At 50.4% G+C, this 27,310-nt stretch overlaps 1 protein-coding gene and 1 pseudogene across 1 annotated transcript; one reads left to right on the forward strand and one right to left on the reverse strand.

The window, feature by feature from the left end:
- Positions 1–555: 555 nt before the first annotated feature.
- On the reverse strand, positions 556–6,831 carry LOC107966527 (THO complex subunit 4-like; annotated as a pseudogene).
- Positions 6,832–22,586: 15,755 nt separating this feature from the next.
- CCL24 (C-C motif chemokine ligand 24) lies at positions 22,587–25,574 on the forward strand. Its single transcript, XM_001155246.4, has 3 exons — positions 22,587–22,760; positions 22,980–23,097; positions 24,440–25,574. The coding sequence occupies exons 1-3, from the start codon at positions 22,688–22,690 to the stop codon at positions 24,606–24,608; spliced, it is 360 nt and encodes a 119-aa protein (XP_001155246.1). The 5' UTR covers positions 22,587–22,687; the 3' UTR covers positions 24,609–25,574.
- The last annotated feature ends 1,736 nt before the right edge of the window (positions 25,575–27,310 follow it).

Here is a 27,310-nt window from a genome sequence, read left to right on the forward strand (position 1 = left end):
GGACTATTGTCATCTTAACAGTATTTCAGTCTTTTTTTTTGGGATGGAGTCTCGCTCTGTCGCCCAGGCTGGAGTGCAGTGGCGCGATCTTGGCTCACTGCAAGATCTGCCTCCCGGGTTCACGCCATTGTCCTGCCCCAGCCTCCCGAGAGTAGCTGGGACTACAGGTGCACGCCACCGTGCCCGGCTAATTTTTTGTACTTTTAGTAGAGACGGGGTTTCACAGTGTTAGCCAGGATGATCTCGATCTCCTGACCTTGTGATCCGCCCGCCTCGGCCTCCCAAAGTGCTGGGATTACAGGCGTGAGCCACTGCGCCCGGCCGGTATTTCAAACTTTCAACACGTGAGCGTGGGATTTTTTTTTTTTTTGCTGTTTCAGAATTTAAAAACAAAGAAAGAAAGAAAAAACATCTTTACACGAGTTTTTAAATCCTACTTTAAAACACAAAAGAAACAAATCCATCATTGGCCGCACAGCCCCAGCCACGGCCTCCCCACCATGGAGCGAGAGGAGCCGCCTGGGTCCTGTTGCGCACGCGGATTTGCTGGTCTGCTTAACTGGTGTCCATTCTGGCATTATAGGCGTCCATCTCCTCTGCCGAAAAGCTGCTGCTTTGAATTCCTGCCGGCGCCTCTGCCTCTTCCCCGGTCGCCTCCACGGGTGCCTCCCCGGGTGCCTCCGTTACCACCAAAACCTCCAGGGCCACGGTTTCTAGTCATGCCACCTCTGTTTACGCTCTGTGCAGGTGTCTGTTATGTATCAATCTGTGATGTGACAAGCTGAATGTTCACAGGGCGGCCAGCCAGAGGGGTGCCGTAGTACTGCTTCATGGCCTTCAGGGCGTGTGCCTTCCGCTCAAAGCGCATGTCTGCTGATCCTAAGCTGCGGCCAGAGCCATCGTAGTGCACAGCCGCCTTCTTCAGCGTTCCAAATTCTGCAGAGTTCCCAAATATCGGTGTCTGACACTTCAAAACCTTGATTGGACACCAGCAGTTTCCCACCCGTCTCCACGCCGGCACCACTGCTGGTCCACAGCTGGGGAGGCCCAGAAGACAGGGAGTTCCAGGACAGAAGGGGGCAGGAAGCCCTAACCACCCGCTTTTCCTGTCATGCCCTGAGACTAGGTGTCATCCTTCTGCTTGTAGAAATAACTCCTGAGCAGGGCGCGGTGGGTCAGGCCTGTAATCCCAGCACTTTAGGAGGCCGAGGCAGGCAGATCACCTGAGGTCGAGAGTTTGAGACCAGCCTGACCAACATGGGGAAACCCCGTCTCTACTAAAAATACAAAATTAGCCGGGCATGGTGGCTCAGGCCTGTAATCCCAGCACTTTGAGAGGCCGAGGCGGGTGGATCGCCTGAGGTCAGGAGTTCGAGAACAGCCTGGCCAACATGGGGAAACCCTGTCTCTACTAAAAATACAAAAATTAACGGGGCGTGGTGGCAGGTGCCTGTAATCCCAGCTACATGGGAGGTGGAGGCAGGAGAATTGCTTGAACCCAAGGCAGAGGTTGTGGTGAGCCGAGACCGTGCCATTGTGCTCCAGCCTGGGCAACAAAGAGCAAAACTCTGTCTGAAAAAAAAAAGCAAAAAACAAAAAACAAAAAAAAATAACCCCTGATTGGCGGCCAAGAAAGGACCAGATTCTGCTAATCCACAAAATCTGGTGGTCAAGAACTTCACTAAAAGAAGAAGTGAAAGGATTTCCTTCCTGAAGGACCTGCACAGCTGGATTGCTTCCCTAAGACCAAAAAACCCTGGAGCCCTGCTTGCAGAGACCCAGCCCCCTCACTGCACTGCCACAGGACACTGACGGCCTGAGGCTGGAGATGGACACACTCTGCCCACTTATTTGACCCCAACACTCACAGGGTCGGTTGGAATAGCCAGGAAACGTGTACATTCGGGGTCCCAAGAGACAGCGTGTGGGCTGGGCACGGTGGCTCTCGCCTGTAATCCCAGCACTTTGGGAGGCCGAGGTGGGTGGATCACTTGAGGTTGGGAGTTCAAGACCAGCCTGGCCATCATGATGAAACCCCATCTCTACTAAAAATACAAAAATTAGCCAGGCATGGTGGCGCACCTGTAGTCCCGCTACTCAGGAGGCTGAGGCAGGAGAATCACTTGAACCGAGGAGGTGGAGGTTTCAGTGAGCTGAGATCGTGCCACTGCACTCTAGCCTGGGCAACAGAGTGAGACTTTGTCTCAAAAAAAAAAAAAAAAAAAAAAGAGAGAGAGACAGCGAGAGTGCGTGGCAGGAAAGCCCTGTGTGGTAGAGAGCTGCCGACCGCTGGAGCCAGGGCCCTGACTCTACCCTTTAGGAGGATATGAATTTGGACAGCACTTTCTTCCTCCATGCACTGGCACTAATGGTGCTTGCTTGCAACACCTTATTTTACTGTTGGGAGGCTCGAATGAGACAGAGTCACAGGAGCACTTTGTTTTTTGAGACAGGATTTCACTCTGTTGTGTAATAACAGCTCACTGGCAGCCTCAATCTCTCCGGGCTCAATTGATCCTTCCACCTCAACCTCCTGAGTAGCTGGGACTATAGGCACATGCCACCACGCCCAGCTCATTTTTGCTTTTTTTTTTTTTGTAGAGATGAGGTTTTACCATGTTGCCCAGGTGGATCTTGAACCCCTGGGCTCAAGCCATCTGCCTGCCTTGGCCTCCCAAGATGCTGGGATTATAGGCGTGAACCACCACACCCGGCCGACACAGGAGCACTTTGCAAACCTCAAAGCACTGCAGAACAATGAACAGTGAAATGACGGCGATGCCCCAGCCACCCAACCCCCCTGAGAATCAGCTTCTGTTCATCAGCTCAGGCCACAAAGGAAGTCTTTGGACAAGCTGGATAGTTAGTCACCCAGGGAGTCTGGAATCTTAGGGAAGGTAGAATCCCCAGGGAGCCCCAGGGGGAGGCAGGACACACCAAGGCAGACAAAGGCACTGAGAGGGGAAATAGGAAGATTCTCAACACCAACCCTGCCGCTGCATCCAGGAAGCATCTCTGCCCTCACAAGGCTTTTAACCTCACCAGGAAGGCAAGGTGCACAGGACAGCCCACTTTGCTCATCCTCTTCTCCAGAATGTCTGAGAAATGCCTAGTGATTCCTGCCTCCCCTGCCCTCATCTCTCTCCCTGCTTTCTGCCACTGTGGACCACAGCCCGAAAGAATAACTCCTCTCATCATCTCCTTAGGAACACAGTCCCCCGGAATATGCCAACTCCAATCGGAGGACATCTATGCAACATGAGAAGTTCTGACTATTTTGCAATTCGTTTTGTTGTTGTTGTTGGAGACAGGGTCTTGCTCCGTTGCCCAGGCTGGAGTGCAGTGGCATGATCTCAGCTCACTGCAACCTCCCCCTCCCAGCCTCCTAGGTCCAAGCGATTCTCATGCCTCAGCCTCCCGAGTAGCTGGGACTACAGGGACACACCACCACACCCGACTAATTTTTGTATTTTTAGTAGAGACGTTTTTTTGCCATGTTGGCCAGTCTGGTCTCGAACTCCTGACCTCAAGTGATCTGCTCACCTTGGCCTCCCAAAGTGCTGGGATTACAGGCGTGAGCCACTGCACACAGCCATATTTTGCAGTTCTTGAGAGGTCCACAGCTGAAACATCTGAATGTGAGATTTTAAAAACTTTATTTAGGTCTTCCTTAACTTCTTTCAACAACATTTTGTAGTTTTTTTGTTGTTGTTGTGTTTGTTTGTTTTTTTGAGACGGAGTCTTGCTCTGTCGTCCAGGCTGGAGTGCAGTGGCGCGATCTCAGCTCATTGCAAGCTCCGCCTCCCGGGTTCACGCTGTTCTCCTGCCTCAGCCTCCTGAGTAGCTGGGACTACAGGTGCCTGCCACCACACCTGACTAATTTTTTTGTATTTTAGTAGAGACGGGGTTTCACCGTGTTATCCAGGATGGTCTCGATCTCCTGACCTCGTGATCCGCCCGTCTTGGCCTCCCAAAGTGCTGGGATTACAGGCGTGAGCCACGGCACCTGGCCAGTTTTCAGTATATAGTTCTTTCACCTCCTTGGTTAAATTTATTCCTAGTTATTTTATAAGAGATATTGCTATGTATTTTTCTTTTCTTGTGATGTCTTTGTTTTTGGTATCAGAGTAATACTGACCTCATAGAATGAGTTGGAAAATATTCTCTCCTCTTCTACGTTTTGGAAGAGTTGGTGAAGAATTGGTGGTTAATTCTTTTTTCTTTTTCTTTTTCTGGGACCACAGGGGTACTCCACCATGCCTGGCTAATTTTTGCATTTTTGGTAGAGACAGGGTTTCACCATGTTGCCTAGGCTGGTCTCAAACTCCTGAGCTCAAGAAGTTCTCTTTACCTCTGCCTCATGCAGAGGTGCTTTTGCCTCTTTTCTGTTTTAGCTAGTCCTCAATCTGGTCCAGAGTTTGATTCCCTGCCTCTGGAGTTGAGTCCCACATCCTACCTCAGCTGGATCATAAAGGAAAAAGTCATAGTGGCTGGGCACGGTGGCTCACACCTGTAATCCCAGCACTGTGGGAGGCCGAGGGGGGCAGATCGCCTGATGTCAGGAGTTTGAGACCACCTTGGACAACGTGGTGAAATCCCATCTTTACTAAAAATACAAAAATTAGCCAGGCATGGTGGTACGTGCCTGTAATCCCAGCTACTCGGGAGGCTGAAACAGGAGAATCAGTTGAACCTGCCAGGCAGAGGTTGCAGTGAGCCAAGATCATGCCATTGCACACCAGCCTGGGCGACAAGAACAAAACTATGTCTCAAGAAAAAAAAAATAGTCATAGGAATCTGGAGGAATCCAAGTGCAGACTTCCTTATGCTCTCTCTCTCCCATAAAGGATCACACAGGCTGGGATTATAGGCATGCACCACCACGCTCGACTAATTTTTGTATTTTTAGTAGAGATGGGGTTTCACCATGTGGTCCAAGTTGGTCTCAAACTCCTGACCTCACGTGATCTCCTCGCCTCAGCCTCCCACAGTGCTGGGATTACAGGCGTGAGCCACCGCACCTGGCAAACGTTTTTACTTTTGACTTAAATTGTCATATATATTTTAAACAAATTAAGCGCAAAAAGATTGTCTTTCATATTTACTCACATTTATTGTTTATCATGTCCTTTCTTCTTTCCTGAAGATCTGGGTCTTCTTTTTTTTGAGACAGGGTCTCACTCTGTCACCCAGGCTGGAGTAGGGTGACACAATCATAGCTTACTGCAGCCTTGACCTCCGCAGCTCAAGCCATCCTCCCACCTCAGCCTCCCAAGTAGCTGGGATTACAGGCACACACCACCACACCCAGCTAATTTTTTAAATTTTTTGTAGAGATGGAGTCTGACTATGTTGCCCAGACTGGCTTCAAACTTCTAGGCTCAAGTGATCCTCCTTCCTCAGCCTCCCAAAGTGTTGGGATTATAGGCATGAGCCACCACGCCCAGTCCTCAGCGAAGTTCTTGACATGACAATGCTGTCCAGCCAGAACACAGGGTGGGGATCACTATGCCCATCTTACAGATGGACAAACCAAGGCCTAGAGAGAATTAGCCACTTCCCCTCTCAGCTAGTAAGCAGCAGAACTGGAATCAAAATCTAGGTCTATCAGCTGGGTGCGGTGGCTCCATCCCGTAATCGCAGCACTTTGTGAGGCCGAGGTGGGCAGTTTGCTTGAGCTCAGGAGTTCAAGACAAACCTAGGCAACATGGTGAAACCTGATATCTACTAAAAATACAAATAATTAGCCAGGTATGGTGGTGTGTGTCTGTATTCCCATGTACTCAGGAGGTTGAGGTGGGAGGATAGCTTGAGCCCAGGAGATTGAGGCTGCAGTGAGCCAAGACAGCACCACTACACTCGAGCCTGGGCGATGGAGGAAGACCTTGTATCAAAAAAAAAAAAAAAAAAAGAAAGAAAGAAAAAAGAATCTAGGAATCTACATCTATCAACTCTCAGTCCAGCATCTCCCCATGTATCTCAAGAACTACAAAATATGGCTGTGTGCAGTGGCTCACGCCTGTAATCCCAGCACTTTGGGAGGCTGAGGCGAGTGGATCACTTGAGGTCAGGAGTTCGAGACCAGACTGGCCAACAAGGCGAAACCCCATCTCTACTAAAAATACAAAAATTAGCCAGGTATGGTGGTGTGTGCCTGTAGTCCCAGCTACTCGGGAGGCTGAGGCATGAGAATCGTTTGGACCTGGGAGGCTGGGATGGGGAGGTTACAGTGAGCCGAGATCATGCCATTGCACTCCAGCCTGGGCGACACAGCAAGACCCTGTCTCCAAAAAAAAAAAAGAAAGAAAAGAAAAGAAAGAATTGCAAAATAGTCAGAACTTCTCATGTCGCATGGATGTCCTCCGATTGGAGTTGGCATATTCCGGGGGACTGTGTTCCTAAGGAGACCATTCCTTGAGAGGAGTCATTCTTTAGGGCTGTGGTCCATAGTGGCAGAAGGCAGGGAGAGAGATGAGGGCAGGGGAGGCAGGAATCACTAAGCATTTCTCAGACATTCTGGAGGAGAGGATGAGCAAAGTGGGCTGTCCTGTGCCCCTTGCCTTCCTGGCGAGGTTAAAAGCCTTGTGGGGGCAGAGATGCTTCCCGGATGCAGCGGCAGGGTTGGTGTTGAGAATCTTCCTATCTCCCCTCTCAGTGCCTTTGTTTGCCTTGGTGTGTCCTGCCTCCCCCTGGGGCTCCCTGGGGATTCTACCTTCCCTAAGATTCCAGACTCCCTGGGTGACTAACTATCCAGCTTGTCCAAAGACTTCCTTTGTGGCCTGAGCTGATGAACAGAAGCTGATTCCCAGAGGGGTTGGGTGGCTGGGGCATCGCCGTCATTTCACTGTTCATTGTTCTGCAATGCTTTGTGGTTTGCAAAGTGCTCCTGTGTTGGCCGGGTGTGGTGGTTCACGCCTATAATCCCAGCATCTTGGGAGGCCAAGGCAGGCAGATGGCTTGAGCCCAGGGATTCAAGATCCACCTGGGCAACATGGTAAAACCTCATCTCTACAAAAAAAAAAAAAAAAAAGCAAAAATGAGCTGGGCGTGGTGGCATGTACCTATAGTCCCAGCTACTCAGGAGGTTGAGGTGGAAGGATCAATTGAGCCCGGAGAGATTGAGGCTGCCAGTGAGCTGTTATTACACGACAGAGTGAAATCCTGTCTCAAAAAACAAAGTGCTCCTGTGACTCTGTCTCATTCGAGCCTCCCAACAGTAAAATAAGGTGTTGCAAGCAAGCACCATTAGTGCCAGTGCATGGAGGAAGAAAGTGCTGTCCAAATTCATATCCTCCTAAAGGGTAGAGTCAGGTTCCTGGCTCCAGTGGCCGGCAGCTCTCCACCACATAGGGCTTTCCTGCCACATGCTATTTCTTTTTTTTTTTTTTTTTTTTTTGAGACAGAGTCTCACTCTGTTGCCCAGGCTAGAGTGCAGTGCCACGATCTTGGCTCACTGAAACCTTCACCTCCCAGGTTCAAGTGATTCTCCTGCCTCAGCCTCCTGAGTAGCAGGACTACAGGTGCCCCACCACGCCCGACTAATTTTTGTATTTTTAGCAGAGATAGGGTTTCATCATGTTGGCCAGGCTGGTCTTGAACTCCTGACCTCAAGTGATCCACCCACCTCAGCCTCCTAAAGTGCTGGGATTACAGGCGAGAGCCACCATGCCCAGCCCACACGCTGTCTCTTGGGACCCCGAATGTACACGTTTCCTGGCTATTCCAACCGACCCCGTGAGTGTTGGGGTCAAATAAGTGGGCAGAGTGTGTCCATCTCCAGCCTCAGGCCATCAGTGTCCTGTGGCAGTGCAGTGAGGGGGCTGGGTCTCTGCAAGCAGGGCTCCAGGGTTTTTTGGTCTTAGGGAAGCAATCCAGCTGTGCAGGTCCTTCAGGAAGGAAATCCTTTCACTTCTTCTTTTAGTGAAGTTCTTGACCACCAAATTTTGTGGATTAGCAGAATCTGGTCCTTTCTTGGCCTCCAATCAGGAGCTATTTCTACCTACAAGCAGAAGCATGACACCTAGTCTCAGGGAGTGACAGGAAAACTGGGCGGTTAGGGCTTCCGGCCCCCTTCTGTCCTGGAATTCCCTGCCTTCTGGGCCTCCCCAGCTGTGGACCCTCAGAAAGAATCTTGTGCATAGGCTTGTAGCTCTTCCTTTCTCCTGCACACAACTGTTTTCAGTGAGCCTCTGGTTAGTCAGTATCTTCCAACCTCCTTCTCAACGCCATTCTTTTTTTTTTTTTTTTGAGAGGGAGTCTCGCTCTGTTGCCCAGGCTGTAGTGCAGTGGTGTGATCTCGGCTTACCGCAACCTCCGCCTCCTGGGTTCCAGCGATTCTCCTGCCTCAGCCCCCGAGTAGCTGGGATTACAGGCACCTGCCAGCCTGCCCAGGTAATTTTTGTATTTTTAGTAGAGACTGGGTTTCACCATGTTTGCCAGGCTGGTTTCAAACTCCTGACCTCAGGTGAGCCACCCGCCTTGGCCTCCCAAAGTGCTGGGATTACAGGCATGAGCCACTGCGCCTGGCCTCAATGTCATTCTCTTCTCTCCACATGTCTTTCAGGACTTACAGAGCAGGAGCTCCCTAAGACGATGTCCTGGGCCCCACCAGTGGTACATCATAGCCAGCCCACACCGACCTGGGAGAGCTGACTGTCAGCATCTCTTCCCAACTCCACTTTCAGGGACATCTGGTTGGTAGCTTGAATTCAGCCGTGGTGGGAGGATTTACACCATGGCAATTGACAAATGCTGCCAATCACACTTGTCCCCACAGAGCCAGTTTGTTAAATATTTGCCAACATAACCCTGGCTTCACCTTACCTTGGTCAATCAGACCTGCCCAGGTGTTGGCTAATAATCCTTTGTGTTGGTATCAGTCTCTCCCATGTGGCATTCCCGTGTCCACCTCCCCAGCAGGTCACCCTGGCTCTGGGGGACTGAGCCAGCCAGAAGGTGGCAATTGAGGTCAGACCAGCATCCCTGAATTGGGAAGGACAAGAGGATTTGCATGGAGCATGGATAGCTTCTGTGACAGACATCACATGTGCGTGCACACACACACACACCTGGTTTACTTTATGTTTTAATTAGTTTTAAAAAATTGAGACAAGATCTTGCTCTATTGCCCAGGCTGGAGCACAGTGGTGCAAACATGGCTCACTGCAGCCTCAACATCCTGGGTTCAAACAATCCTCCCGCCTCAGCCTCCCAAGTAGCTGGGACCACAGGCATGTGCCACCATGCCCAGCCAATTTGTTTTTTCTTTGAGATGAAGTCTCGCTCTGTTGCCCAGGCTGGAGTGCAATGGTGCAATCTCAACTCACTGCAATCTCTGCCTCCCAGGTTCAAGCGATTCCCCTGCCTCAGTATCCCAAGAAGCTGGGATTACAGGCATGTGCCACCATGCCCGGCTAATTTTTTTCACATTTTTAGTAGAGACGGGGTTTCACCATGTTGGCCAGGCTGGTCTTGAACTCCTGAACTCAGGTGATCCGCCCGCCTTGGCCTCCCAAAGTGCTGGGATTACAGGCGTGAGCCACCGTGCCTGGCCCCAACCAAATTTTTAATTTTTGGTAGAGATAGGATCTCACTATGTTGCCCAAGCTGATCTCAAACTCCTGGGCTCAAGCGATTCTCCCACCTCAGCCTCCCAAAGTGCTGGGATTATAGCTGTGAGCCACCAGACCTGGCCTGGTTTCCTTTAATACTTGTGGGTTTATTTTAATGGTTATGGGGGAAAACACAGCTAGTGCACTAAATCTGTGATTTTTTATTTATTTATTTTTTTGAGATGACATCTCCCTCTGTCACCCAGGCTGGAGTGCATAGCACAGTCTCGGCTCACTGCAACTTCTGCCTCCTTGTTTCAAGCGATTCCCCTGCCTCGGCCCCCAAGTAGCTGGGACTACATGCGCCTGCCACCATGCCCAGCTAATTTTTGTATTTTTAGTAGAGAGGAGGGTTTCACCATGTTGGCCAGGCTGATCTCGAACTTCTCACCTCAGGTGATCCACCCATCTTGGCCTCCCCAAGTGCTGGGATTACAGGTGTGAACCACCGTGCCTGGCCCTAAATCTGTGATTTTGTGGCTATTTTTGGATGAAGTCCATTTTGACAAAACCGTTAAGTGTACAATAAATTGGGTGGTGGGAAGAAATTGTAAAAAAAATATATATATATATTTTTTATTTTTAAATACTTTCCATAGTATTATATATCCATATATATATATACGTATATATGAAGGTTATGAGCGAGTGGATGAAGTTTGGGTGTTGGCGATGGAGCACTGGTGAAAAGTTTTAGGCAGGGGGTGACCAGGCTGGTGTGCATTTTAGGAGGGGCGTTTGTTTTGCAGCTGTGCACAGAACAGATTGGAGAAAGGTGAGTGGGGAGGCAGTGGAACGGGCCAAAAAGGAACAGGTGTTAAATAGGTAAAATCAACAAAATGAGAGGCCTGATTAGGGGTGTGTGTGTGTGTGTGTGTGTGTGTGTGTGTGTGTGTGTTGGGGGTGGGGATGGCAGGGAGTTGGGAGGGAAGCGATGGTACCTTCCCTGGAAGGTTTTTAAGGAATGATACAACTAGTTGCATTTGGAGCAGGAATGTGAGATACCACATGATAGATATTCCTGCCTCCTGTCCCCAGTCTCCCAACCTTACCTCTTCCTTTTTTTATTTTTTATTTTCATTTTTTGAGACAGAGTCTTGCTTTGTCACCCAGGCTGGAGTGCAGTGGCACTATCTTGGCTCACTGCAACCTCCAGCTCCTGGGTTCAAGTGATTCTCCTGCCTCAGCCTCCCCAGTAGCTGGGATTACAGGTGCACACCACCACACCTGGCTAATTTTTTTATTTTTAGTAGAGACGGGGTTTCACCATGTTGGCCAGGCTGGTCTTGAACTCCTGACCTCAGGTGATCTGCCCACTTCGGCCTCCCAAAGTGCTGGGATTACAGGTGTGAGCCATCATGTCTGGCCTGGTCATGGACTCTTATTGGCCGCCTTCCCTTCCTCTTGTCAGAGCAATTAGGCAGGACAAAGAAATAAAAGGCATCCAAATCAGAAAGGAAGAAGTTAAGGCCGGGCATGGTGGCTCACGCCTGAAATCCCAGTCACCATGCCCGGCCCACCTCTTCCTTTTGCCTTCCAGAAACTCAGCCACATCCCACTGTTCACCTGGCTCTCCTGCCCCTGGTCTTCCCTTGGCCTGGAACCCCCTGCTTCCTTTTCCACCTGGGAACTCCTACCTGTCCTGTTCTGAAGCTTCTCAGATCCCCCACGCAGAGCCCTTTCAACCTGGTAGTTACCTGGCAATAGCAATGATTACCCCTTACTAACTGGTCCTTATCCATATTTACTGTAGGCTGGGAGCTGTGCCTGCACCATGAGGGACAGTCATTCAGTCACTGTTTGTGATACCCAGAGGAGGGACAAGGACTTGTCTCAATTTCCCAGTGACAAAGCCAAGGCTGAGGTAGAGCCAGGATCGGAATCCAGGACTAATCGTCTCCAAAGCGTATGTCCTCAACGAGTCTGATTCCTAAATCTTATGCTGTATTGTAATTATTATTGTTATTCCTTTGAGACAGAGTCTCACTCTGTCTCCCAGGCTGGAGTACAGTGGCGTGATCATAGCTCACTGCAGCCTCAACCTCCTGGGCTTGAGTGATCCTCCCACCTCAGCCTCCTGAGTAGCTGGGACTACAGACACGTGTGACTGCACCTGGTTATTTTTTATTTTTTTATTTTTATTTTTTAGATGGAGTCTCTTTCTGTCACCCAGGTTGGAGTGCAGTGGTGCGATCCCAGCTCACTGCAACCTCTGCCTCCCGCGTTCAAGCAATTATCCTGCCTCAGCCTCCTGAGTAGCTGAGATTACAGGTGCCCACCACCACACCCGGCTAATTTTTGTATTTTCATTAGAGATGGGGTTTCACCGTGTTGGCCAGGCTGGTCTCATACTCCGGTTCACACTTGTAATCTCAGCACTTTGGGAGGCCAAGGCGGGCGGATCGCTTGGGGTCAGGAGTGCACCTGGCTAATTTTAAACATTTTTTGTAGAGACGTGGTCTTACCATGTTGCTCAGGCTGGCCTTGAACTTCTGGGCTCAAGTGACCCTCCCAAAGTTCTGAGATTACAGGCATGAACCACTATACTTGGGCTCTAATTATTTCTGTGTTGGTTTTTCCAGTGGACTCTGAGATCTTATAACATGAAGTCTGAAACACGTCCTTCACTGGATCCCAGAATGCCTTGGCCGAATGGAGCTCCCTCATCTGAGACTTCAATTTCCTACCTGGAGATCTGCCACAGGGTGCTTGCTTACCTCCCTTGGTGGGGCTCTCACTGTCATCCAAGGTGATCAGATCTTTCTCTGGACAGCTTTACCTGCTTCCTTCTCCTTAGGCCTTTAACATCTAAGAGGCAGCTGTGACACTGAGATGTACAAAAAGATCCTCTCAGCTGGGCATGGTGGCTCACACGTGTAATCCCAGCACTTTGGGAGGCCAAGGCAGGTGGATCACCTGAGGTCGGGAGTTTTGAGATCACCCTGGCCAACATGGTGAAACCCCATCTCTAGTAAATATGCAAAAAATTAGCTGGGCATGATGGTGGGTGCCTGTAATCCCAGTTACTCAGGAGGCTGAGGCAGGAGAATCGCTTGAACCCGGGAGGCAGAGGTTGCAGTGAGCCGAGATTGCACCACTGCACTCCAGCCTGGGCAACAGAGCAAGACTCTGTCTCCCTTCCCTCCGCACCCACCCCCCACCAGAAAAAAAGAAAAAAAAAGATCCTCTTGGCCTCTTTGATCTGCAGCATCCCCGTTTACCATCCATGCTAGGCTGGCTGGTTGGCAGTGCCCTGGGCTTCAGCTGCTATATGTGCCTCCTGTTCCCGTCCCTGTTGAGCTGTTGAAAGCCCTCCCATCTGGAGATGAAAGGATAAGGCACTCCATAGCTGCCACCTGTTTTCCTCCCCAGCCCCGTCTGGGACCACACCCTTTCCAGGGCAGAAGTCTGTCCGTGTGGACAGAAGTCTGTCTGACAGTGGGCTCACTGTGCTCTTCTGACAGGGACCACCACCCACCCTGCACATGGGCCCCCATCAGGGCCTGCCTGTTGCCACAAAGCCAACCTCTCAGAAGTCCTTGTAAACCTTGGACTCCTGAATTTCCCAGCCAAGCCAGGCCAGATGCAGGGGAGGCGCCCCTCCCTCCCCAGGTGCCCCTCCTCTCGTCCCATTCTTCCTGCCATCCCAGATCTGGTGAGTCAGAGGAAATCATTTCTGCTCTGCACTTGGCACCAAGGCTGTCACCCTGTTACCTCCGGGTAAGTGGCTCCCCTGTGCCCAGTATTCTGGGACTTTGTGTGTGTGTGTTTGGTAGTGAGGAAGCAGGATATCCCAGGAAGCAGTGACACCCCCAGTCTGCACGCCTGAGTCTAGCTCCTTGCACTCCCCACCACAGTGCCCATTCATCCTGGCACCCCACTGCCCTCTCCCCCCTGCATCACACCCCAGATGTCTACCCGCTTCCTTTAGGAGGCTGGGACAAGAATGCAAGAAAGAATTGATGGAGGCTGTGCAAAGCTGGTGGCCGTGAGAGTCTAAAGTAAGGGGTGGATCGGAGAGCAGCTCGGAAAGTGAACTCAGTGTGGTGGCATTGGTGCCACTCAGCGGAGCATGCTGCCTGGCACCATGACAAGGGCATAGGTTCCTTCCCAGGAAGATGTAGGACGAGTTCTGCCCCATCGTGGCTTAGGAGTCTTGAGCAAGTCATTTAACTCTCTAAACCTCAGTTTTCTTTTCTTTTTTTTCTTTTTGGAGATTGAGTCTTGCTCTATCACCCAGGCTGAAGTGCAGTGGCACAATCTCGGCTCACTGCAACCTCCGCCTCCTGGATTCAAGCAATTCTCATGCCTCAACCTCCTGAGTAGCTGGGATTACAGGCACCTGCCACCACGCCTGGCTAAATTTTGTATTTTTAGTAGAGATGGGTTTCACCATGTTGGCCAGGCTGGTCTCGAACTCCTGACCCCTGGTGATCCACCGCCTAGGCCACCCAAAGTGCTGGGATCGCAGGCGCGAGTCACCATGCCCAGCCTGAACCTCAGTTTCCTTACTGGTGACATGGGGACAATAAGAGGATAAGATGAGTTCAGAGGAGCCATGTAGGGCTTTAGGGGAACAGCTGAAGGGATGCTGGTCTGTTGGCGTTTCATGGAGTCCCTCACTGAAGCTTGAGGCCTACTCCCTCCACCATCCTGGGAGGTGCACAGTCACACACCCATCTTTTAGTAAATGAATTAAGCTTCATAGAGACTAAACACCTTGCCTGGGCCACCAAGTGAGCATATGGTTGGGACGAGGCTCAAACCCAGGAGTGTCTACCTCTAGGGCCATGCCCTCCCCATGGTACTAGACTGGGTCTTGAGCTGGGTGGGGCAGTTGAGGCTGTCTAATCTCCCTGGGCTTCCAGTTCCCAGCCACAAAGTGTCGGGACAGGTGAGACTCCAAAGGTTCTTCTTGTTCTGATTTTTTTTTCTTTTTTTTTTGAGATGGAGTCTGGCTCTGTCACCCAGGCTAGAGTGCAATGGTGCGATCTTGGCTCACCGCAACCTCTGCCTCCCGGGTTTAAGCGATTCTCCTGCCTCAGCCTCCGGAGTAGCTGGGATTACAGGCTTGTGCCACCACACCTGGCTAATTTTGTATTTTTAGTAGAGACAGGGTTTCTCCATGTTGATCAGGCTGGTCTCAAACTCCTGACCTCAGGTGATCCACCTGCCTTGGCCTCCCAAAGTGTTGGGATTACAGCCTTGAGCCCCTCCCTTGTTCTGATAATTTATTGGACATCCAGACCTCTCCCTACCTGCCCTGCCTGCCTCGGGCATCTACCAGAACCCCTGGAAGCCCCACAGCCCCTGCAGACTGTTTTTATCCATGAATGGTCCCCCCAACACATGCACTCAAGTTTGAAACCCAAGTGTTATCCTAGACAATCCTTCCTTTTCCTCAACCGTATGGCATCAGAGCTCAGCAAATGGAATCCTGAGTAATCCTCAAATCCATCCCCTTTTTTCCATCCTAACTTCCTCCACCTCTCCATCCTAGATTCCCTACCACAGGCTTCCCAACAGTTCTGCCACATGACTTACTGCAGCCAGAGTGATTTCTTTAAGGCTCCAACCTGGCCAAGTCACCCCTCTGCCTTGACTTCATCTCTGTGGCTTCCAGGGCTTGAAATACCCTTCTCTGCCCAGTTTCCTCCCTGTCAAGCCCCACTCCCCTTGGTCAGCCTAACTCAGCACAAGGGGCACCTCCTTCAGGAAGTTTTCTATGACTTCTGCTCTCCACTGTGGCCTCGGTAGACCTCCTCCATCTGGACACTTATCACCTGTGTCATAATTGCCTCTGTCTCTCAAGGCTAATGTGAGAGTTCCCCAAGGCAACACCTGTATATAGTTTTTCTTGGTATGCCTGGGATGGGGCACCTGGTATATAGCAGGGTTCGATGAGGGATGGATGGATGGATGGATGGATGAATTGATGGATGGATGGATGGATTAATGAATGGATGGATGGATAGATGAGTGGATGGATGGGTGGATGGATAGATGGGTGGAGGGATGGATGGATGGATGGATGGATTAGTGAATGGATGGATGGATAGATGAGTAGATGGGTGGGTGAATGGATGGATGGGTGGAGGGGTGGATGCATGGGTGGGTAGGTGGATGGGTGGATGGGTAGATGGATGAAGGGTGGATGGATGAATAAGTGGATGGATGGATGGATGATGGATAGATGGGTGGATGAGTGGGTAGATGGGTGGGTGGGTGGATGGATGGATGGATGGATGAGTGAGTAGATGAATTAATGGGTAGGTGGATGGATGGATACCTGAAACACCTCCCTTGGGGCTGAGTTCCTCTAGCTTAAGGGTCTGGTTCCTGCTAGATGGTAAAGACTTGCATGTGCACTGCCAGGCGAGGTGGCTCATGCCTGTAATCCCAGCACTTTGGGAGGCCAAGGCTGGCAGATCACCTGAGGCCAGGAGTTCGAGACCAATCTGGCCAACATGGTGGAACCCCGCCTCCACTAAAAGTACAAAAAAATTAGCTGGGTGTGGTGGCGTGCGCCTGCAATCCCAGCTACTCAGGAGGCAGAGGCAGGAGAATTGCCTGAACCAGGGAGTTGGAGGTTGCAGTGAGCCGAGATTGTGCTGTTGCCTGGACGACAAAGCAAGATTCCATCTCAAAAAAAGAGAAGGAGAAGGAGAAGGAGAAGGAGAAGGAGAAGAAGAAGAAGAAGAAGAAGAAGAAGAAGAAGAAGAAGAAGAAGAAGAAGAAGAAGTTTACTAAAAGCCCTTACATCCATAACTTTCTAGGATTCTAGAATCACATGAGATCATGGGTAAAAAGTGGCCTCATCCTCCCCGCCCCCACCATTTCATAGATGAGGAAATCAAAGCTTGGGAGGAGTGAGCAAGTTGCCCAGGCTCATACAGCCAGTTTTTAGCAGGTCAGGGACTAAAATATGTCACTACACCATAGCTGCCCATCTATGGGCCTATGGTTTGACCTAAAATTCAGTTCAGACCTTAGTAAGAAGACACAGGATTTTTTTTCTTTCTTTCTTTGTGTGTGTGTGTGTGTGTGTGTGTGGTCTACTTTTACCCTAATTAGGGCCATCAGATCCAGTGCCCCCTTTCTGGGACCCTTCCTCAGGTATTTAAAGTCATTTATCTTCAGAGATGACAGCCCCCTTCTTTTATTTATTTATTGAGAAATGGGGATATGTTATGTTACCCAGGCTAGTCTTGAACTCCTGGGTTCAAGCGATCCTCCTGCTTCAGTCTCCCAAATAGCTGGGACTACAGGCATGCACCCCAGTGTCTGGCTAATTTTTCGTTTATATTTTGTAGAGTTGAGGTTTCACTATGTTGCCTAGGCTGGTCTAGAACACCTGAGCTCAAGCAATCCTCCTGCCTCAGCCTCCCAAAGTACTGGGATTACAGATGTGAGCCACATCGCCCAGCCTACGAATATATATATATATATATATATATATATATATATATATATATATATATATTTTTTTTTTTTTTTTTGAGACGGAGTTTCACTCTTGTTGCCCAGTCTGGCGTGCAATGGTGTGATCTCCACTTACCACAACCTCTGCCTCCCAGGTTCAAGAGATTCTTGTGCCTCAGCCTCCCGAGCAGCTGGGATTACAGGCATGTGCCACCATGCCCAGCTGGTTTTGTATTTTTAGTAGAGATGGGGTTTCTCTATGTTGGTCAGGCTGGTCCCAAACTCCCGACCTCAGGTGATCTGCCCACCTTGGCCTCCCAAAGTGCTGGGATTACAAGCGTGAGCCCTGGCCCTCATATTTCTTACCTTAGGGAAATCTTGTATTACTATAATATATATATATATATATATAAAGTTCCTTACAGTCCCTTATTAAAGAGGGTGACCATAACAAAACATTTAAATAAAATGAGAAATGTTCCTTCTTGTATCACGGCTGGTGGTCCTACACTTGGGGAGAGGCCGCTCTGGCCAACACGCTACTTCTCAGATGGAGAAACCGAGGCCAAGAGAGGGACAGGGTCTGTGCTGGAGCCATCAGGGGTTCTAAGAGCCTCACACTGCTGTGGGTCACCTCCCACCCACCCTCCACCCTCCTCCACACATGCTGTTTCTGCCCCTGCCAGGTTCCCACTTCTACTGCTTCCCTCTTCCTCTTTCTAATTTTTTTTTTTTTTAAAGAGTCCGGGTCTTGCCATGTTGCCCAGGCTGGACTTGAACTCCCGGGCTCAAGCAATCCTCCCACCTCGGCCTCCCAAAGTGCTGGGATTACATGTGTGAGCCATTGCACCTGGCTCTTTCTCTTTTTACCTAACCACTCCCTTTCTTTTTTTTTTTTTTTTTTGAGACGGAGTCTCACTCTGTCACCCAGGCTGGAGTGCAGTGGCGCGATCTCGGCTCACTGCAACCTCTGCCTCCCAGGTTCAAGCGATTCTCCTGCTTTAGCCTCCCGAGTAGCTGGGACTACAGGCGCGTGCCACCACGCCCAGCTAATTTTTGTATTTGTAGTAGAGATGGGCTCCCATTTCGGGAGCTAAGTGGCCCTGTGATGGTGTCTGCTCACTTATCCTTGCGAGGCATCAGCTCTTCCCTCATAAAACAGGGTTGGTAATCCCTGCCTTAACAATTTCCCTGTATAGAGCATAAAGATTAGGTGTTTTGGTTGGGTGAGGTGGCTCATGCTGGTCATCCCAGCACTTTGGGAGGCCGAGGTGGGTGAATCACTTGAGATTAGGAGTTTGAGACTAGCCCAGCCAACATGGTGAAACCCCGCCTCCACTAAAAACATAAAAATTAGCCAGGCATGGTGGTGTGCATCTGTAATCCCAGCTACTCGGGAGGCTGAGGCAGGAGAATTGCTTGAACCTGGGGGACGGAGGTTGTAGTGAGCCAAGATCATGCCACTGCACTCCAGCCTGGGTGACAAAGAGAGACTGTGTCTGAAAACAAAACAAACAACAACAACAACAACAACAAAACATTGGGTGTTTTGGCCCAGTGCGGTGGCTCATGCCTGTAATCCCAGCACTTTGGGAGGCCGAGGTGGGTAAAACACTTGGGGTCAGGAGTTGGTGACCAGCCTGGCTGACATGGTGAAATCCCATCTTTACTAAAAATACAAAAACTAGCTGGGTGTGGTGATGGGTGCCTATAATCCCAGCTACTCAGGAGGCTGAGGCATGAGAATTGCTTGAACCTGGGAGGTTGAGGCTGCAGTGAGCTGAGATCAGGCCATTCCACTGCAGCCTGGGTGACAAAGTGAAACTCTTCTCAAAAAAAAAAAAAAAAAAGATTGGATATTTTGTGTTTTTTAAGGCCTTGGAAAAGCCCTTAATGGGTATTACTAATCTGGGGTGAAGCACCCCACCCCACACACTCCCACCCAATGACCTTCTGCTCGCTCACTCCTGTTGCAACATGGGGATGGCAGGCATCCCCGCCCTATTTACCCCAGCCTCACTCTTCTCCTGAGTGCTGCCTCTGTCTGACCATCCTTTCTACCCCCAACTTCCTCCTCCCCACACACCACACTCCCGGCACCCACTGAGTGAGAAAATGCAGGCAGTCAACCGGCATCCCCTCTGAATCACTGGGGAGCAAAAATTAGAAGAGCTGTCATAAGACATCATGATGAGCTGGGCACAGTGGCTCATGCCTGTAATCCCAGCGCTTTGGGAGGTCGAGGTGGGAGGATTGCTTGAAGCCAGGAGTTGGAAACTAGCCTGGGCAACATAGGGGTACCCCGTCTCTACTAAAAATTTAAAAAATTAGCTGGGCATGGTGGCGTGCACCTGTAGTCCCAGCTACTCAGGAGGCTGAGGCAGGAGGATCACCTGAGTCCAGGAGTTGGAAGCTACAATGAGCTATGATCACACCACTGCACTCCAGCCTGGGCAACAGAGTGAGACCTTGTCTCAAATTTTTTTTTTTTTTTTTTTTGGCCAGGTGCAGTGGCTCACACCTGTAATCCCAGCACTTTGGGGGGCCGAGGTGGGTGGATTACCTGAGGTCAGGAGTTCAAGACCAGCCTGACCAACCTAGTGAAATCCCGTCTCTACTAAAAATACAACAATTAGCAAGACACGATGGTGGGTGCCTGTAATCTCAGCTACTGGGGAGGCTGAGGCGGGAGAATCGCTTGAACCTCGGAGGTGGAGGTTGCAGTGAGCCAAGATCACGCCACTGCACTCCAGCCTGGGCGACAGAGAGAGACTCCGTATCAAAAATAAATAAATAAATAAATAAATAAATAAAATTTTAAAGAAAAAAACCTCTGCATGTATAAAGGGCCTTCCCATGACTTTTCTCACTTAATCCTCCCTAATTGCTCTGCCAGCAGAGGATAATTATTGTTGGCTGATGGGGAGGTGAAGGCAGACAGGGGCAGGTGCCAGGCTAATGAAGCCCTGAGTTGGGCTCTCAGCATTTTTCACTCTGTAAGCATAGGCAGCGAGATCAGGTGCTACCAGCCTCCCCGACTTCAGTCTTGCCTCCATCAGGGGACCCGCCTTGCTGACTTACCTTGTGTACACGCTGGCTCCAGTTGTGCTCTGTGGGCAAAACCCACACAGGAGTCCCTGGTCCAGAGGAAGTTGTTTCAGAGTTGATCTGTCATCTATTCATTCTGCAAACGCTGGCCATGGCACAGGTGATTTGCTCGGCACTTGGCGGGTATATAAATTTATCTCAAGGCGTTCAGGTCAAGCATGAGACTGAGACGCAGACACCCAGCTGGCCACCAAGTGACGAGTACCACTGTGCTCCCACTATGCCACTGTGTGGGTCCTACATCGGTGTGTGCCCTGGAATCCCAATGCAGGGAGGTTGGAGAAGGCAAATGGAGAGAACCGTAGGGAGGGGTTGGGTATGGGAGTGTTGGAGACCGCACAAATCTTTCTTATGGTTAGGCATAATTGAAGCCTGTCAGTAACAATATGAACCTGTGATCAATTAAGCAGCTGACCAATTGTTACCCCCTCCTCCTTGTTCTTGTTACCCAATAATTACAAAGGGCTGTAGAGCCTCCGTGGCAGTCAGCCACATGGGAGTGGCGGGTGAAGGGAGTCTCTGATCATGAGGTCCTGACCTGGGATCCTGGAATCGGGGGTGGAGTGAGGTGGGAGCCATGTCCCACTCTGCCTCATAAAGTTGCCTCAGTCCCTTACAACTGAACTGGACGTTATGACTTACAGGCTTCCGCGTAGTTGCCAGTGCCTTCCGTCCTCCAACCTCAGTGCAGCTGTCAGCTATGAGTCCCTCCTGAACTTTCCTCCTGGCACAATTGGCCAGTTTTCCCGTGGTTTTTTTTGTTTTCTTTTTCTTTTTCTTTTTAAAGACAGGGTTTTGCTATGTTGAGCAGGCTGGTCTTGAACTCCTGGGCTCAAATAATCCTCCCACCTTAGCCTCCCAAAGTGCTGGGATGACAGGCATGAGCCACCTCACCCAGCCTTTCTTTTTTTTTTTTTTTTAAGAGACAGGATTATGCTCTGTCACCCAGGCTGGAGTTCAGTGGTGCTCACCTAGCTCACTGTAGCCTCAAACTCCTAGGCTCAAGTGATCCTGCCGCCTCAGCCTCCCGAGTAGCTAGGACTACAGGCGCATACCACCGTGCCTGGCTAATTTTTCTATTTCTTTTGGAGACAGGGTCTTGCTATGTTGCCCCTGCTGGTCTCAAACTCCTGGCCTCAATCAATCCTCCCACCTCAGCCTCCTAAAGCGTTGGGATTACAGGCATGAGCCACCGCTCCCGGCCCCTGGTTTCTCCTATGTTTCCCTTCCTCCCACCCACCACCCCCATACCTTGTCCTGGGTCAGGGTCCCCAAAGCAGACCCTGAGGCAGGGATTCATGGGCTTGTGGTTTATTAAGAGATGCTTCCACGAGAGACCATCGGGGGACTGGGAATCTGGTCGGCGGGGGAAGGGGCCAAGCGAAGTCCGGCTGCACAGAGAGTCACAGATTTGACCGAGTTGGAAACTCAGGAAACAGGGTAGGTCATGCTGGACCTGGAGTCGGCATCCCTCTGGCAGACATTGGCCACCTCAGAGGATGTGAATTTCCAGGCATTTCCCACTTCCCTAGAACCTTGGTGACTAAGTGGCTCCGGCAACTTGAGGGTACAGGCGATGGCTGTTGGGACTTCAAGGCCACCGAGAGCTGATGGAAAGTGGTCCTGACAGCATCTGCTTTGCTCTGTCAAGACTTGTCATGGACTGATTGATTGATTGGTTGATTGATTGATTTTAAGACAGGGTGTTGCTCTGTTGCCCAGCCTGGAGAGGCAGTGGTGTGATCACAGCTCACTGCAGCCTTGAACTCCTGGGTTCAAGTCATCCTTCCACCTCAGCCTCCCCAAGGGCTGAGACTACAAGCCTGCACCACCACGCCTGGCTAATTTTTTTATTTTTTATAGAGATAGGGTCTTGCTTTGTTGCCTAGGCTGGTCTCAAAGTCCTGGCCTCAAATGATCCTCCCACTTGAACCTTCCAAAGCACAGGGATTACAAGCATGAGCCACCGTGCCCAGCTGACCTCTTATTGTCTGTTACACACACTTGATCACAAATCTGTCTCCCCATTAGAGTCCTCCCAGTGCCTGGCACAGACCACATGCCTAATAAATAATTGGGTGAATGAATGAATGAATGAATGGAAGGGAGAAGATAGGGATGACTCTGCCCATTTTCAGCTGAAGTAACTGAGGCTCAGGGAGGTGAGTGACTTATCCAGGATCCCACAGGGAGTGGCCAACACAGCCAGGATCCCATGGGCCTTCTGACAATGCATCCAACACCTTTGAACTTGGCCTAGGTGGGGTGATGTCCCCTCCCCCAGTTCTTTTGTTCGGAGCCCAAAATAACCCTTGACTCAGCTGGGCAACTACGGGACAACAACTTCCTCTTTCCAGACCACAGGCCTCAGGATTTTCAAGGAAGCGTGGAGGGGGCTCGGGGGCGTGTTTCCTTCTAGTTGCCCCATAAAGGGCAGAGGGAGGGAGTTTGGGGTACTCTGCAAGGACCCGAGCTCTTTATCCCTAGGTCCTTTCCTCCTGCACGTCGGCTTTGAGCCCCGAGCTGGTGCTTCTGCTCTCTGAGACATGGCAGGCCTGATGACCATCGTAACCAGCCTTCTGTTCCTTGGTGTCTGTGCCCACCACGTCATCCCTACGGGTAAGACCTCCGACAGGATGCAGTTCCAAGGGCATGGCTGGGATGGCACAGTGGGGGGTGCAGGACTGACCAGCCTGGGGCTGGAGGGAAGCGCTGGGGAAAGGGCAGCCCAGTGAATGGACTGGCGGTGTTTGGTGCAGGGTTCAAGCTCCAGCTCTGAGGCCCAGAGCCAAGGGGAGGCTGGGAAAAGACGTGGCTCTTCTCTCTCTCCTCTTCTAGGCTCTGTGGTCATCCCCTCTCCCTGCTGCATGTTCTTTGTTTCCAAGAGAATTCCTGAGAACCGAGTGGTCAGCTACCAGCTGTCCAGCAGGAGCACGTGCCTCAAGGCAGGAGTGATGTAGGTATCCTTCATGGGCACGTGGCAGGAGAGGGGCGGGGGCAGGTGCAACTCCAGGGTCCCTGAGAAGCAAGGTCAGCCAGCCCCAGCTCTGTGCATCCCTGGAGAAGTCACCTCCCCTCTCTGGTCCTCAACTTCCTTGCCCATAAAACTAGGAGGAGGATATATTTATTTTTTTAATTTCATTTTTCTTTTTAGGAGATAGGGCCTTGCTCTGTCACCCAAGCTGGAGTGCAGTGGCATGATCATAGCTCATTGCATTGCAGCCTCAACCTCCTGGGCTCAAGTGATCCTCCCATCTCAGCCTCCCAAAGTGGTGCTAGGATTACGGCCATGAACCACCACACCCAGCCAGGAGGAGGATTTTTTTTTTTCTTTCCTGAGACGGAGTCTCTATCACCCAAGCTGGAGTGCAGTGGTACGATCTTGGCTCACTGCAACTTCCGCCTCCCAGGTTCAAGCAATTCTCATGCCTCAGCCTCCCGAGTAGCTGGGATTACAGGTACGCACCACCATGCCCGGCTAATTTTTGTATTTTTAGGAGAGACAGGGTTTCACCATGTTGACCAGGCTGGTCTCGAACTTCTGACCTGAAGTGATCTGCCCATCTCAGCCTTCCAAAGTGCTGGGATTACAGGCGTGAGCCACCAGGAGAAGGATTTAGATTCAATATCTACTGAGCACCAAATATATAACAAGGCACTATTCAGGGGCACAAGACAATATCTTATCTAATTCTCTCAACAATTCTATGGGGTAGGGATGATTGTTCCCATTTTACGGAGGACAGCTGAGGCTCAGGAAGGTAACTTGCTCAAGGTCACGTGGGCCGACATGTGTCTGTCCTCCAAATAGCTTCATAGGTAGTAACTGTGAACTCATTTTGTAAACAGAGGCATGAAATAGAAATACAATAAGAAGGCCACGTGCAGTGGCTTACATCTGCAATCTCAGTGCTTTGGGAAGCTGAGGCAGGAGGGTTGCTTAAGGCCAGGAGTTTAAGACCAGCCTAGGCAACATAGTGAGACTCCGTTTCTGCAAAAAAATAAAAAAAATTAGCTGGGCATGGTGGCATGTTCCTGTAGTCCCAGCTACTCAGGAGGCTAAGGCGGGAGGACCGCTTGAGCCTCGGAATTTGAGGCTGCAGTGAGTTATGATCGCCACTGCATTGCAGCCTGGACAACAGAGTGAGACCCTGTGTCAAAAAATGAAGATGACATCATCTCAGCAACTTGCAAGGAAGCCTTACTCTCTCTGGGCGTCCACATCCTCCCCGCCATGAAGTGGAGTGGCCGAAGGTCCCTGTCGACCTCAGCTGATCCCCTGTCCCTTTCTTCCACAGCTTTACCACCAAGAAGGGCCAGCAGTTCTGTGGCGACCCCAAGCAGGAGTGGGTCCAGAGGTACATGAAGAACCTGGACGCCAAGCAGAAGAAGACTTCCCCTAGGGCCAGGGCAGTGGCTGTCAAGGGCCCTGTCCAGAGATATCCTGGCAACCAAACCACCCTCTAATCACCGCCCAGCCCTCCAGCCCTGATTTTGGGCCTGAGCTGCTTGGCGGGCTACTCGGGGCCTGGGGAAGCCACAGTGATGGGGGGAAGAGCTAATTTTCCTGTTTCTTAGCAACACTCTCCAGGGATGTGTCTCTTCTATGAAAAACCCGAGGGAGCAGGTGATGTGGTTCCCGGGGGCTGAGCAATGGCTCCAAGCATCCAAGGCCCCTTGCCTTTCTGGAGCTGGGTGAGAAGATCCCAGAAGGAGAGCAGTGGCAACTCTTTGCCTTCTCCTCCTGACCTGGTTCTGATGCTTTTTCTTTTTTTCTGAGACGGAGTCTCGCTCTGTCACCCAGGCTGGAGTGCAGTGGCACAATCTCGGTTCACTGCAACCTCCGCCTCCTGGGTTCAAGTGATTCTCGTGCCTCAGCCTCCCGAGTACCTGGGACTACAGGTGTGCACTGCCACACCCAACTAACTTTTGTATTTTTAGTAGAGATGAGGTTTCACCATGTTGGCCAGGCTGGTCTCAAACTCCTGGCCTCAAGTGATCTACCTGCCTCGGCCTCCCAAAGTGCTGGGATTACAGGCGTGAGCCACCACACCCAGCCTACTCAAACTTTTATGCTGAAAAAAAAAAAAATCATAATTTTTTTTTTTTTAAAAGAAATGAACGTGGAGGACCGGGGTGAAGGGCCAGCCTGGGTAGTTTAATCTTTTTGGGAAGACATGACTTTAAGGAGATTCCCTGCTTTGTGACAGGTTGCTCCATGCTGTCTTAGGGACAAGGGCCTGTACTGCCTTCAAATCTGGGCTCACCCCACATTTTGGTGAGGGGAAGATAGGGTGGGGGGATAAGGGGGAGAAAAGACTCTAGCTTTTTTTTTCTATGCATGATATACTGTGTGGGTTTATCAAGAGTGTAGACACAGTTGCTGTTCTCAAATAATAGGCCAAATAAAATGCGATTCTTTTTTCCTTTGAAGGTTGTTGTGTCTTGTGTGTTCTTTTTTTTTTTTTTTTCTTTTCTTTTTGAAATGGAGTCTCGCTCTTGTCGCCCCAGGCTGGAGTGCAATGGCACGATCTCAGCTCACTGCAACCTCTGCCTCCCAGGTTCAAGCAATTCTTCTGCCTCAGCCTCCTGAACAGCTGGGGCTACAGGTATCTGCCATCATGCCCTGCTAATTTTTTAATATTTTTAGTAGACACAGAGTTTCACCGTGTTGGTCAGGCTGGTCTCAAACTCCTGACCTCAGGTGATCCACCCGCCTCAGCCTCCCAAAGTGCTGGGATTACAGGTGTGAGCCACTGTGCCCGGCATTTTGTGTTTTTGACTCTCCTGGAGGGGGTAGGGTTGGGCTATGACCAATGGTGTACGTGCCCCAGAAAGCATCCCAGGCTGCCTCTCCAAGGTTGAAGGGGAAGAAGACAGCTGGAGCCCAAAGCATCTGGGAGTGACCTTGCCCTGCCGCTGGGAGTCCTGTTATTGACTTTGAAAAACACACATGCACAGCTAGGTTCAATTAAATAATTAAAAAAATTTTTGAGACAGGGTCTCACTCTGTTGCCCAGACTGGAGTACAGTGGTACAATCATAGCTCACTGCAGCCACGAAATTCTGGGCTCAAGCAATCCTCCCACCTCAGCTTCTCTAAGTAGCTGGGACTACAGGTGTGCACCACCACACCCGGCTAATCTTTTCATTTTTTGTAGAGATGAGATCTTGCTTTGTTGTCCAGGCTGGTCTAGAACTCCTGGCCTCAAACAGTTCTCCCACCTCGGCTTCCCAAAACACCGGAATTAAAGATGTGAGCCATTGCACCAGGCCCCAAACTAAAATTTTTTTTTTTTTGAGATGGAGTTTCGTTCTTGTTGCCCAGGCTGGAGTACAATGGCATGATCTCGGCTCACTGCAACTTCCACCTCCCGGATTCAAGCGATTCTACTGTCTTGGCCTCCCAAGTAGCTGGGATTAAGGCACACACCACCACGCCCGGCTAATTTTATATTTTTAGTAGAGACGGGGTTTCACCATGGTGGTCAGGCTGGTCTCGAACGCCTGACCTCAAGTGATCCACCTGCTTCAGCTTCCCAAAGTGCTGGAATTACAAGGATTACAGGCATGAGCCACTCTGCCTGGCCCCAAATTTTTAAAATATTTCAACAAACACGTTATTGCACAAGGAGTTATTATGGGTATTAGGAGGCTAAAAAAATGATACACGATGATGTCTTGCTTCAAAGAATTAGAATTATAACATGAACACACTCGTGAATCAAGAACACTATGGGTTCAAAGCCAATTCTGCTTTACAAGTTGCATGACCTTGAAAGAGAAAAACTCTTTTTCTATGCTCGCGACAGTTTTGACACCAAATATATAAGTTTTCCACACCATGCAGCTTTCCAATTCTCTGGCTGAGTGCAGTGGCCCATGCCTGTAATCTCAGCACTTTAAGAGGCCAAGGTGGGAGGATCTTGTGAGCCCAGAAGTTCAAGACCAGCCTGGGTAACATAGGGAGATCCTTTCTCTACAAAATAATAATAATAATAATAATAATAAATTTATTTATTTTGAGACGGAGTCTTGCTCTGTCTCCCAGGCTGGAGTGTAGCGGTATGATCTCAGCTCACTGCAACCTCCACCTCCCAGGTTCAACCAATTCTCCTGCCTCAGCCTCCCAAGTAGCAGGGACTACAGGCACATGCCACTGCGTCCAG

Source organism: Pan troglodytes, chromosome 6, assembly GCF_028858775.2.
Source record: "Pan troglodytes isolate AG18354 chromosome 6, NHGRI_mPanTro3-v2.0_pri, whole genome shotgun sequence".
NCBI classification, from domain to species: Eukaryota; Metazoa; Chordata; class Mammalia; order Primates; family Hominidae; genus Pan; species Pan troglodytes.